A 13,588-nucleotide genomic window follows, 5' to 3' on the forward strand; every position below is an offset into this window, starting at 1 on the left:
CAGTTCCAGCTGACAAAACAAGCTAAAATCAAAATACATTCCAATATTTTAATGCTGCTGAAAAATTTATTTGTTCAATTTATAGTTGTGACATTTCCAAACTAGTAACTATATAAAGCAAACTTAAATAAAGGCCTTACCTGTCAAGACAAGAGAATAGCCAAGTCAATTGAAATTGCTCCTAGTGAAGGTGAAAACAAATCAAGATTGCAATCCCGTTTTGATTAATGAAAGAAAAAGTGTTTACAAATTGCAAGTATGACCTGAAATTGAGCATCCACAGCACAGTGAAGCAAATGGTCGAACATGTTGTGGGCACAATCTTAATCATAAGGTAAAGATTGTGTACTGGCTAACCTCTTATGTCTCAAAGTGCCAAAATTCCCTCCTAGTTAATACCAAAAAAGGCAGGTCTTCATATAGTACTTTATTCTCTCCTTATATACCCACTACATGTTGTAACCAAAAATTAAATGTATATAAATATATACATGTTGTCTATAAAGAGGTGCTTAGTGTGATACCTTATTTCAGATCAAGGAATGGTACCCTAAATGAGCTAGCATAGTAATAAAGACTCATGTTTATATTTTCTCAATAATGTACCTTAAGATTAATGGCGTCGATTAGATAGGTGTTGAGGCTCGCCCTTGATCGAAATCATGTCGTTCAAACTCAATGTTAGGGTCGAGATTCACTGTAACTTCCTCAAGGTCGTGGTGGACGTCAATTACAACATGTCATTAGTCTACTGAATCACCTAATGTGGGTATCACACCAAAAAAAAAATGCAGGTGCCACATAATTCACCTAAATTTTAAACCTACTTAGAAATCAGAACTTCATTTCCTCAAACTCCTCAAAACTCTTGTTTTCCTTAATTGCAGTTTCCTTAAATTATTTTCTCACTTTGACCACTCCGATTCTTGTGAATTTTCGTTCAAAATTGGATTTTGATTTCTGGGATCATTTCTCCCTCCTAGTAATTGCAGTTTTCAGCGCTGAGGAAGCCATAAAATTCAAAACTCTTCCCCAGCTTATTGTGCTGCCTGCACAACATGACCAATATTGCTTTCACTTTGACAAACTCAAATTCTTGTGAATATTGATTCAAAATTTGATTTTGATTACTTGGGTCAATTTTTCTGAAGATGGCATTGCAATCTTTGGTTCTGGGTCAACCAGTTTTCATCTTTGTTTCGAGGGTACATAGAATGCCGATGAAAGCTTTGGCCAAAAACAGTGGATACCCATTTCCCTTGGTGGCAAAATGTGTTGAACAACCATGCAATTTTGGTGGAGTTTCATCGATTTTAGGTAGTGGGAGTGATTTCAAACCGTTTGGTAGATGTGACATGAGATGTTTGGTTACAAGTGGTAAGGATTTGAGTGGAACCAAATCAAGCAATGATGTTTCTGAAGAGGACATGAAATTCCCGAAATTTGTAGGGGAGTTAGTGAAGAAAGGGATCGTTTTGGCGGCGACTGTTTGTGGGGTATTAATGTTTGGATGTGAAAGAGCCTTTGCCATGGAGGGTTTGGTGAGTGTGATGGAACAGAGCAAAGTGTTTTTTAGGAATGCTTGGCCTAAAGTGTTGCCAGTTCTTCAGATATTTAAGGAGCAAGGGGTGGTGTTGGCTGTACTTTTGGCACTTTCTGCTTTCTTCTCAATGGCAGAGACTTCAATTACTACACTTTGGCCTTGGAAGGTATCATCAGTCAGAGATTTTTTTTTAAATATTTTGTTGATAATATTGAAAATTATGATACAGTTTTTTTTTTCTTAATTTTTGATATTCTCACAATAAGTTGCTTGGTTTGTAATTTGTTATCATTTGTTTATTATCTTATTCCCTTGTTAAAATGCTACATTGTTATAACTTTACGAAAAAGAAATTCAGATTAAAAGTTTAGCTAGTCAAAGTCTTGAAGTCTAATAATTGATGATGATGTAATTGTAGGTTCGTGAGTTAGCTAATAACGACTCTGAAAATGGTGTCTTCAAACTACTTCGAAGTGATGTTACACGATTCCTTACAACTATACTAATTGGCACAACGTATTCCCCTTTAGCTGATATATATGCATTGTAAAATATCATAACTTCAATGTAATCCTCTTTCTCATTTTGGCCTGTTTTGTTTTACGCAGTGTGGTTAATATTGCAGCCACGGCTCTGGTCACAGAAGCTGCAACTGCAGCATTTGGTGAAGCTGGTGTTAGTGCAGCAACAGGAGTCATGACTGTATGTTTAACATTCTTGAATGTCGGAGAAATATTGGATTTAGTGGATTTCACGCTATAGTACCTGTTTAGTTTTTGCTTCTTAGTTCTGATTAATAACTACATTTTGGAAAAGAGTGTGCCATGTTACCTGCCGAAAAAGTCTCATACTTTCATTACTAGAATGCATTCTTCTGTTGTGTTGATTAGTACGTATTTGTGCATACGTCTCCATGCAAATGTATTTTGTTTTGTCTTACAAATATCTAACTTATCTCTTGATTCTCTCATATCCATAATCACACAGGTTGTAATTTTACTTCTTACTGAAATCACCCCAAAAAGTATAGCAGTTCATAATGCCACAGAAGTTGCTCGTTTTGTGGTAAGTTGTAATTTTCGTTTTTGGAAACTGAAATGATGAAGATTGTGTTTTATTATCATTTGCATTTACATGATATTTTTCCATTCAGTTTCTATTTTAAATTAAGTATTGGTTCTCAAATCTCTAGGTCAAGCCAGTGGCATGGCTTTCAGTTGTACTGTATCCTGTAGGAAGAGTTGTTACTTATCTCTCAATGGGAATGCTGAAGCTGCTTGGAATAAAGGGAAGAAGGTCTGCTTAAAATATAGCCTTACTGTAAAATTAACCACCTTGTGATATTATATCTACTGCTGTTGCTTCTTTTTTTATTTTTTATGAGATTTAATTTTAATCTGTAGTGGAAACTTCTAGTCCCTTCATCGAGGGGATAATGTCCTTTATTTGCACACTATGAGTATGACCATGATATTATCTATCCATTTTCTAAGGTTGAGTGTTATGTTAATTAATCTATGGCACCTAAAAGTCATTGCACAGGGTTGAGGAATTTAGGTTTCAACTGTTGGTGGTTTTTCCCCCCTTTAATTTATTGGTAGCATTTTACGGATTCAAAATTTGGTCACTTTTTATGTAATTTGAAGAGTACATTATAAAACTCATTTTAGGGTAGGGTAGTATAATTTTATAGTATGCATACAGTCAATATTTTGATAATATTCATATAAAACATGCCTTGCATTTGTTGCAGTTACCCTTGTGGACATTCTCCTTGAATCTTTTGAAGTTCCACACTAACCAGTCATTATTTACTCTATCAGTGAGCCATATGTTACTGAAGAAGAGATAAAATTGATGCTAAGAGGTGCAGAATTAAGTGGGGCTATAGAGGAGGAAGAACAGGTAATCTGTATTGTGTTTATTGATCTAGAAATATTAATATTGATTTTTTTCATATTTTCAATATCTTTCTTATTTTATAGAAAATGAAATTTCATGAATCGGTTTACATTATTTCTCCCGATGTAATATAGATTTCTTTTAAATGGAAATTATAATTTTCAGTGGAATATGAATGATTTTTAGTTTGCCAAAAATCTCAATTTTCAAGTTCTTTTGATAAATATGCCCTGTTAACTGATAGGATGAACAGTGCGCGTGAACAGTAGCAGTTAGATTGCAGTGAGGAAGTTATTATTTAATTATTATTAGTTGAGTAGTTTTATGATTACAGCAGTTAGGTAACTGCTATGGTTTGAATTTAAATTATATAGGAGTGGTTATAAATAGGAGTTCTGTAAGATAGTTGGGATTATTCAGAAGTTGTGTGTTTTAGGAGAGGGACTGGACTCTCGAATTCCAGTATTAAGAGAGGCTGGCTCTCGAAAACCAGAGTTGTATCATAATCTATATCATAATAAATTCTGTTCCTATCACTAACTTCACTTTGCTTGAACGAAAAAGCATACTTTATATTAAAGCTATATAATTATAATCCACAGGATATGATTGAAAATGTGTTAGAGATAAAAGAAACACAAGTAAGAGAGGTTATGACGCCTCTTGTTGATGTTGTTGCAATTGATGCAACTGCAAGTTTTGTAGATTTTCAAATATTGTGGACTAAACATCCGTACTCAAGGTATGAACAGAGACTCTGGCTTTATATTGAATGTGATTTTAGTTTTTCCAATGTGATAACTGGATTATGAATATGTTCTTAGAGTACCTGTTTTTGAGAAACGCATTGATAATATAATTGGTATCGCATATGCAAAGGATCTACTGGATTTTCTTCAGAAGGTTCGTACATTTTATTCCTCTTTTGATATATATAGAACTAAAAGTTCTCTGCCTATTAATTTTGTTTGCCAATCTTATAGTTTGCATAATTTTAATGTGTTTGGTTTTGCAGGATGTACCACTAGATACAACTCCTGTTCAAGATTTGTCTCACATGCCTGTATATTTTGTGCCAGGTATCTTGTGTTGAGTCTATGAGGAAATCATTGTGTTGCTATCTGTCGCTAGTTTACAGGGTTATACCCCTACCCAAAAGGGATTAATTGTATGAACTGCCTCCTTATGTCAACATGGTGTAGGTTCTATAATTGTATGAACCGTCCCTATTCATTTATCCTTGACATGCTCAGTGTTTCACAAGGCATCCTTTCACTTGCCAATATTAATGGAAGCAGTCAACTGAATGGCTTTTTATCAAGTATTTTTAATGCATATTCATTTATATTTATCTATTGAGAAAGAATTAAGCTGCGGTTGATTTATCACATATAGATTGCTCATATATTTTTCTTCTTAGATTGAATTTGAATTGTGAAATTGCTCAAAAAATTAAATTGGGTTACATAGGAATACATATATATATATATATATATATATATATCTGTTGAGTTCAGTTTAGAATCTTAAATGGTAAATTCTTATTACTGATTTTGGCATTTTGCAGATTCAATGTCTATCTGGGATCTTCTAAGAGAGTTTAGGGTCAAGAAGGTCCACATGGCTGTTATTTGTAACGAGTATGGTGGAACTGTTGGAGTAAGTCAACCCATAATCTCTGTTTGACATAAAATATGAATAATGATACTGTGAGTAAATTCGAACTCACCTGAAACCTATGAAGCCAAGATACTCCAAAATTGTTAATAGTATCGGTGTCATACCTGTATCCGATTCTAATATCAACGCTCCTTTACATATCCATGCAGTATCTTTCAAGTTTCAATTTTTTTAAGACGTTAATCTGTGGTACTTGTGGGATGCACATCCAAATCCAATACATTTGGGATACAAGTATACAACTTCATAAACTTGCCTTAAAGTTTCTTGTACATTTTTGTTCTTTTTTATGTTGATAGAGAAATTGGAGTACAAATTCCTTTGTTCATTTCTGAAAAGAAACAAAATTGATCCTATAAGGGTAAAGGAAAGACAAGTTTGTTGGGTAATAGTGGAGGTGGACATGATCCACTTGATGATGGGATTGGTGGTGGACTTCTTTAATTAGCAGAATCATCTTTTGATGAACTAGACATAGAAACTAGACTTTTTTAATGATGGAAATGAGAGATGAAAATGACACAATTAGTATTAGACACTATATAGCAGACAAATAGAACTAAGGGCTCGTTTGGTGGTCAGGATATGATAAGAGCATAAATGATAAGAGCAGGATAGACTCTTATCCTATCCTGCGTTTGAGGTGGACAAGATATTGATAGGATATGATAGAAACAATGGAAAATGTATTAAATTTTCCTTTGAAATAAAAAATTCATAAACTGAGGAGTAAGACATTTACCCTACCAGGACAAGAAACCGGAGGAGAAATTGATTTGCTGCAAGTGCCACCACCAGGACAAGAAACCAAGAAATCCATTCCGTTGTCAGCAAACCAGCAGAACCAATTGGCTTCTCTCCTGAATCGATTTGAAGACATTTTCACGGCTGCCAGTGGGTTACCACCCAAGCGACAGAAGGATCACCAAATTACTCTAGCATAAGGTCAAGGTCCAGTGAATGTGAGGCCTTACAGGTACTCACACCACCATAAGGATGAAATCGAGAAACAAGTCCAAGAGATGTTAGAGGCAGGGATAATTAGGCACAGTCAGAGTGCTTTCTCCAGCCCCGTCATATTGGTGAAGAAGAAAGATGGGTCGTGGAGAATGTGTGTAGACTATCGTGAGTTGAACAAGGCAACAATCCCCGACAAGTTTCCGATTCCGGTGATTGATGAGTTGTTAGATGAATTACATGGAGCCCAATTTTTCTCCAAGCTGGACCTCAAGTCAGGTTACCACCAAGTAATGGTAAAGGAAGAAGATGTTCACAAAACTGCATTCCGCACCCATGAAGGGCACTACGAATACTTGGTGATGCCCTTCGGATTGATGAATGCACCTTCAACTTTCCAGGCCTTGATGAACGAAGTATTCCGTGATCTCCTTCGCCAGAGCGTTCTCGTGTTTTTTGACGATATTTTGGTGTATAGCTCAAACTAGGAATTGCACTTACAGCACTTGACCATTGTTTTTGAGCGCCTTCGATCACAGTGTCTGGTTGCAAACCGTAAGAAGTGTACTTTTGCTCAAAAATCTGTGGAATACTTGGGCCACATAGTCTCACACGAGGGAGTGGCCATGGACCCAAGCAAAGTGCAAAGCATCACCAAGTGGCCCGTGCCAAAGAATGCTAAAGGAGTAAGGGGTTTTCTTGGGTTAACAGGCTATTATCGCAAATTTGTCCAAGATTATGGCAAGATTGCCCGACCCTTGACTGAGTTAACCAAGAAAGAAGGTTTCAAGTGGAATTCTCAAGCCCAGCAAGCTTTTGAAACTTTAAAAGCGCGCATGATCTCAGAACCAGTTTTAGCATTACCTGACTTCTCTCAACCTTTCATCATTGAAAGCGATGCTTCCGGAAATGGAGTGGGGGCAATATTACTGCAGGAAGGCAGGCCCATAGCCTATTTCAGCAAAGCTTTAAGTGCACACAACTTGGCCAAATCAGCCTATGAGAAAGAATTGATGGCCATTGTGTTAGCAGTGCAACATTGGCGCCCTTACCTTCTGGGAAGGCACTTCACGGTGTGCACCGACCAGAAAAGCCTGCGCCAATTGCTCCATCAAAGAATCACTACCGTCGACCAACAAAACTGGGCCGCCAAACTTCTGGGATATTGGTTTGACATCATTTACAAACCAGGCCCAACAAACAAAGGAGCGGATGCGCTTTCACGCATGTTTGAAGAAGGCGAATTCAAAGCCATAGCGTCCTACCCTCGGTGGGCAGAAGGAGCAGAACTGGTCCACGAGCCCCACCAAGATACAAAGCTTGCGTCGATCATCGCTGCCTTGAAAGCGGACCCTTCCAGCAATCCGGGGTTCACGCGCATCGCCTGGTAATTTCTGCTTCCTCTCGATGGATTCCCACAATCCTCCATGAATTCCATGCAACTCCCCAAGGTGGACATTCTGGTTTCTATCGAGCATATCGCAGAACTGCAGCCAATGTGTATTGGATTGGTATGAAGGGCATGATCCAAGATTTTGTCAAAGCCTGCGACATCTGCTAGAGGCAAAAGTACTTGGCAACTTCTCCAGGCGGATTACTCCAACCCTTGCCAATTCCGGATAAGATATGGGAAGAGCTTTCTATGGATTTCATAACGGGTTTGCCCAAGGTTAAGGGGACTGATACAGTTTTTGTGGTGGTTGATCGTCTATCGAAGTATGCACATTTCATCCCTTTGCGTCATCCATTCTCAGCAAGGGTAGTAGCAGAGGCTTTTGCCCTCGTTCCATAGTGAGTGATCGTGATCCCATTTTTGTTAGCAACTTCTGGGTTGAGTTATTCAAATTGCAGGGCACTCATTTAGCCATGAGTACAGCGTACCATCCCGAGACGGATGGACAAACAGAGGTGATTAACCGCTGTTTGGAGACATATTTGCGCTGTTTCATTGCTGACCAACCTCGCACATGGCTCCACTGGCTACCTTGGGCAGAGTATTGGTACAACACTGCCTACCATGCTTCTACAGGAGTGACCCCTTTCGAGGTAGTCTATGGACGCGCTCCCCCCACCATGTTGCGTTTCACTGTCGAAGAAACAAAGGTGGAGGCTGTAGCTCGAGAGTTGCTGGACAGAGATGAGGCTTTGCGTCAGTTAAAAGCCCATTTGCTTCGTGCTCAGGGACAGATGAAATCTCAGGCTGACAAGGGGCGGAAGGATAAGCAATTCACGGTTGGTGAGTGGGTTTTCGTTAAGCTTCGTCCCCATAGGCAACAATCGGTGGCTCAAAGGATTAATCCGAAGCTCTCGCCTCGGTTTTATGGTCCTTTTGAAATCATCGAGCGCATAGGGGCAGTGGCTTACAAGCTCCGTTTGCCCCAAACGTCTCGCATCCACCCGGTTTTTCACATATCTCTTCTGAAGAAAGCAATTGGGGACTATCAAGTGGAAAAGGAATTGCCAGAGGGTCTTGCTGGAGAACTACCCTCATCTGTGGAACCGAGTTCAATTTTGGCTGCTCGTACCATTCAGCAGTAGGGCGAGCCTGTCAAACAGTACCTTGTTCAATGGCAAGGAAAAACAGGGGATGAGGCTACCTGGGAAGATGAATTAACCATTTTGAATCAATTTCCCGCTTTCAACCTTGAGGACAAGGTTGTTCCTCAAGCCGGTGGAATTGATAGAGCTCTAAATGAAGATTGGGCCACAACACATGAAGCTAGGCCCAAAGTATGGAAGGTTTATGTTAGAAAGAATAAGAAAGGGGAATATTAGAGAGAGTGAGCTGGCAATAGTTAGTTACGCCTTTTGCGGGTGAGAAGGGTGTGTGAGAGGGGTGAGATTCCCATATAAGCTTTCTGTTAGAATGGGAATGGGTATGATGAGAATTAGCTAGTAAGAATAGAGTGAAGAGAGTCTCTTCTTCTCTATAGTCTATAGGAGTCTAACTCTGGGCATTAGCTTTGGCTATTGTAATTACCTTTCCTGTTTTCAATCAATATCAGTCTATTTCCTCATTCTGATTCCTAATTTCATTTCACTGCTACATTGGTTCTCATCAATAAGGGACGGGATAGTGTTATTCTATCCTACTGGCGCAACAAACAACATATTACAACAGGATAGGATTACTGCTATCCTATCCTGTCTATTTATCCTGTCCACCAAACGGGCCATGAAACTTCATTAACTAGGAATAATGATACTTTTTGCTACATTTTAGCTTTGGTTGGAAAAAATATGTAATTGTTGCAACATGTTCAGAAGGTTGTGTTAAACTGTAAATGTATCTAGGCCGTATCATATGTTGAGTTTATAAGAATCTCTCGTATCCCCGAAACCATCTCACATCGTACCTGTGTCGTACCAATTATGTGGGCTTGGCGTGAAACTATTTTATGTTATCTGCCTGTAGGTTCTAAAATCTTAGAAAGCCGATGGAATGTAGATATCTTATTTATACTTCCCTATTTGTAGATTGTAACTCTGGAGGATATTGTTGAGGAATTTGTTGGTGAAATCTTTGATGAAAATGACTCAAAGGTAAACCTCAGTACAAATGATTGTGTTTTCTCTTATCTTTGTTTCTTTCAAGTTCATTTTTAAATTTCTGAATCATGTTTTAAAATTCTGTTTCTCTCTATGCTTTGTTCAGAAACAAATTGTTAAAAGGGTACTAATATTGGCCGTGTGCTTTGCATACTCTGCTCCGTTATTTGTTATTGTTGTTGACATATTTCATACAGTTGCCAGGAGTTTTCTCCTGAAAGTCGACCTTGTATATGTCCTCTATTTTCATTTTGGACTTTCGAATCCCAAATTTAATATTTAGGGATCCAAAATTTAAGGTTGATATTAATCAAAGCAGTCCCACAACCCAAGGTAGCTTTTATAGCATAACAAATTAGCAATATTTCATGATTTAGATGGATAAATTTGTGACACAATTGAGATGGAGCCAGCAAAGAGAAAGAGAGAGAACTCTTGGTAGAGAAAGAGTGAGAGCTAAACCAAGGTGATTTGAAACCCATTGATAGAATTGTAATGGAATCACCCAAGACTGACTTATTTAAGCTAGAACATCTGGTTTATCCAATCTAAGATACAACGAGTAATAGAGGAATATAACTAACTGACAGAAACTAAATCAGCTAACAGCAACAGCCCCAACTAAATACTAACTTCTCAACCTCTCTATTAGTTCTATCACAAACTCTTAACAACTATCAGTAATTCTCACGAGCAGAATGTCAATGAGATGCATTTCAGGTTTAGCTATTCATGGTGGCCAATTAGGAAGTTTAGTGTATAGAGATACTTCATCTTTGTTAAGATTACTGTTAATACTGTAGAAGCACTTTCTATTGTTGATTTCTGCAAGTATTTGATGTCCAATGCTTGGTGATTTGGCAGGAAGAGATTCAGAAAAAAACAGGCAACATAGTAATGCTAGATGAGGGTATATTCGATGTAGATGCAAACACATCTATTGATCAACTCTCAGAAGATTTGAACATCAAGATGCCTGAGGTTTGCTATTTTATATAAACGCAAGTTACATATTTGTCTATGATTAAAGCTGCAGTTACGCGATGTTTGTAATTATGTTTCTATCAACTTTGTATTAATTTCATGTAGTTAGTGCAAGTTTCCGGGTTGATACACATTCCATTCTTATATCTTTTATAGACTATGATTCTTCCTGATTTTGTGGAGCTGGAGCATCTTTCCATCTTAGATATAGACACCATTGCTGATTTGGATTTTTGGTGTTTACTATAATAATTAGAATTTAATGACTACTTGGATGGAGACAATGATGTTGGAATTATATATGCATACTACTCATAAGTCATAAATCGTTAAGCTATTTCAGACTTGCAGGCCTCTTAATATTCACTTCACATCTACAATTACAGGATCACCAATATGAGACAGTATCTGGCTTCGTATGTGAAAATTTTGGCTACATCCCCAAGATAGGTGAGATCATAGAAGTAGCTCTTGAAAGAAAAAATGAAGACGATAACGATGCCCCCATTGCTGACCACCAGGATCAGAAAGAGACTTTCAAACTTGAGGTAACCAACATGTTAATCTAACAAGCTGAATCTAAAGCTTCACTTTTCTTTTACTCTTTTCTCTTCTGTCCCGTGTAGATAGAACTCTAGTTTTTTTGTTATTTTTGTGTAGATACTAGCAGGAAACGCCAGAAAGGTGACCGCTGTTCAGTTTACACGGATTAATGGTGGTCATGAAATGTTGGAGAACAAAGAAGTAACTCGCAAGCTGCCAAAGTTGATGAAAAGAAAATGGAGCAGGAGATGACACCAAGTTTGTAAGAAGTGCATCTACAGAGATTTCTAACGCAATTATTGTACCAAGTTGGTAGAAATGCATTTCCACAGGCACCAGAGAACAGCTTTTCTAATTATGCCAAATTTGAAAGATGAAAAAAGACGCAGAAAGTGAGAACCTGGAGTGAAATCAATGTGATCATCAAACTTGTAGAGCTTTCTGACGCTCAGTTTGCCATATTTGTAGCAACAGAGAAATTGAAAAGATTGAGTCATACATAAAACATGAGAGTCAATGTTGAATAAAAGCATTAGAACTTTACCATAGCTTAATGTTTGTCAGAATTGCTCTAATTAGAAAATAAAACTATTTTATAGTATCTATATAAATGCATTTGTCACATTAGCTTATTTGATCGTCTCTCCATAAATGGGGAGAAAAACTTGTTTTAACCATAAGTTAGAGAAATAATTTGTTTTCAGTTTCAGAGAAAAACTTGTTGAGGCGATGAGTCAATGACCAAACAAAGAGTCGTTTCTGCTGACCAAAACAAAGATATACAATTGAGTTTGGATTGCGTTTCCTCCGCTTTAGGCTAGAAAGTTGAAACTAACATAAAAAGATCAAGTACTTTCACCATTTTGTCAACCTTCAACACTTGAAACTTTCAAAAATACAGCAAAATGAAAATTGTCTCCCATGGAAAGTTCTCTCTCTAGCAAGGGTGTAATGTAAAATTGGTAAAACCTTAAAAGACTGAATCCTATTTAGCAAAGGCATTGAAATTAAAACATACACTTCAAATGATTACAGGAAATCCTGCAGGTTCCCAATGAGATGCTCGACACTCATTCTTCGCGAAGAACTTGTCATATGCCCATTTGATGTGCGGGTGCGAATTAGTCTATCCCGAATATATCTGAACGAAGGAACATATATTGCATGAGATACTCTATGATGATATAATGGATCTTCATAAAAATTGAAAATAGCCTCTGCAGCATTATCCCTCAGTTCCTCGTTCCCTTGATGAAGTAAGACCATGAGAATTGGAATTGCGCCAGCCTTAGCTAGGGCCAATCTATCTGCTCCATCATAGCTTAGCTCAGCAAATACCCTAGAAACATTCTCCATTACCGTCTCAGTTCCACTCCTTAAAAGCACAACAAGGACTGGGATTGCGCCCGAATCCCGGATCACAGGTGATGAGATTCGGCAACCAGATAGATCCCACATCACATTGGTCGCAGATACTTTAGATTCATGATCACCTTCTCTAAGAATTCTCACCAAGTGCCCAACAATCTCAATAGCACAATGCTCTCTAACAGCCAATTCAGAAAGTACATCCTCAGCTATCCCCTTACCATAAGGATCAGGTCCTTGAAGGAGCTCAACAAAAAGAGGGATAGCCCCAGCTTGAGTAAATGGTCTAGTGTTACCATCAACATGAACGGATAACCTACGAAGAGATTTGGCAGCTATGAGTTTAGTGATTTTATCTCCATCACGCAACAACTGCACAAGCACCGGAACCGCTCCTAATTCAAGAAGCTCATGCTCAGTCTCACCCGGGACTCCACCAAGCAATTCAATTGATTGGCATGCTCTTTCCCTAGAGATCATGCTGCCAGTACCAGCAGCCTCGACAATAAGATGAAGAGCTCCTAATCTCATGAGTTCATTCCTGACATACTTCTGCAATCCTAACATACTCAAAATCTCTAACAGATACAACCTAATATTATCATTGTTATGAGAATTCAACAAGTTCATAATGACTCGAAATCCGCCCCCGGAACAAACTGTTATCCTACTTTCATTACTGAAATTGACAAGAACTAGCAACAATTTAATCAAAACTTCCTGCATCGTTCCCTTAGAATGAGGCAATAACCTTATCAAAGAATGTGTAACACCATGTGTACCCATTTCAATTGCCAACGCGACACCATCACCTCGGCAAGAAATGCACATCAAGCAGTAAGCAGCAGCCTCTTGAAGTGAAGGAGAAGGATCATTTGGAATACTTTTAGCAAGAATCTCCGTGAGAATAGGTATGGCAGGAGATAATACATGCTTAGGGACATGCTCAGAGAAACGGGACAACTTGTCCATGGCTTCCATTTTCAAAGGCTTGGTCCCTAAGACCATAACATTCTGAAACTTCCTTAGTGCTTCTTCCCAACCAAGGTCCATGGTTTCACT

The 13,588-nt window shown here is 38.1% G+C and overlaps 2 protein-coding genes across 2 annotated transcripts; one reads left to right on the plus strand and one right to left on the minus strand.

Annotated features, from left to right (window-relative positions):
- Positions 1-835: 835 nt before the first annotated feature.
- LOC130726287 (putative DUF21 domain-containing protein At3g13070, chloroplastic) lies at positions 836-11,706 on the plus strand. Its single transcript, XM_057577531.1, has 14 exons — positions 836-1,709; positions 1,962-2,059; positions 2,152-2,245; positions 2,531-2,608; positions 2,736-2,839; positions 3,367-3,448; positions 4,048-4,187; positions 4,270-4,348; positions 4,461-4,524; positions 5,013-5,104; positions 9,560-9,625; positions 10,496-10,612; positions 11,002-11,163; positions 11,276-11,706. The coding sequence occupies exons 1-14, from the start codon at positions 1,152-1,154 to the stop codon at positions 11,408-11,410; spliced, it is 1,869 nt and encodes a 622-aa protein (XP_057433514.1). The 5' UTR covers positions 836-1,151; the 3' UTR covers positions 11,411-11,706.
- A 459-nt stretch (positions 11,707-12,165) lies between these two features.
- On the minus strand, positions 12,166-13,588 carry LOC130726299 (uncharacterized). The gene has a single exon (XM_057577541.1). The coding sequence runs from the start codon at positions 13,577-13,579 to the stop codon at positions 12,188-12,190; it is 1,392 nt and encodes a 463-aa protein (XP_057433524.1). The 5' UTR covers positions 13,580-13,588; the 3' UTR covers positions 12,166-12,187.

This window comes from Lotus japonicus, chromosome 6 (assembly GCF_012489685.1).
Source record: "Lotus japonicus ecotype B-129 chromosome 6, LjGifu_v1.2".
In the NCBI taxonomy this organism is placed as follows: Eukaryota; Viridiplantae; Streptophyta; class Magnoliopsida; order Fabales; family Fabaceae; genus Lotus; species Lotus japonicus.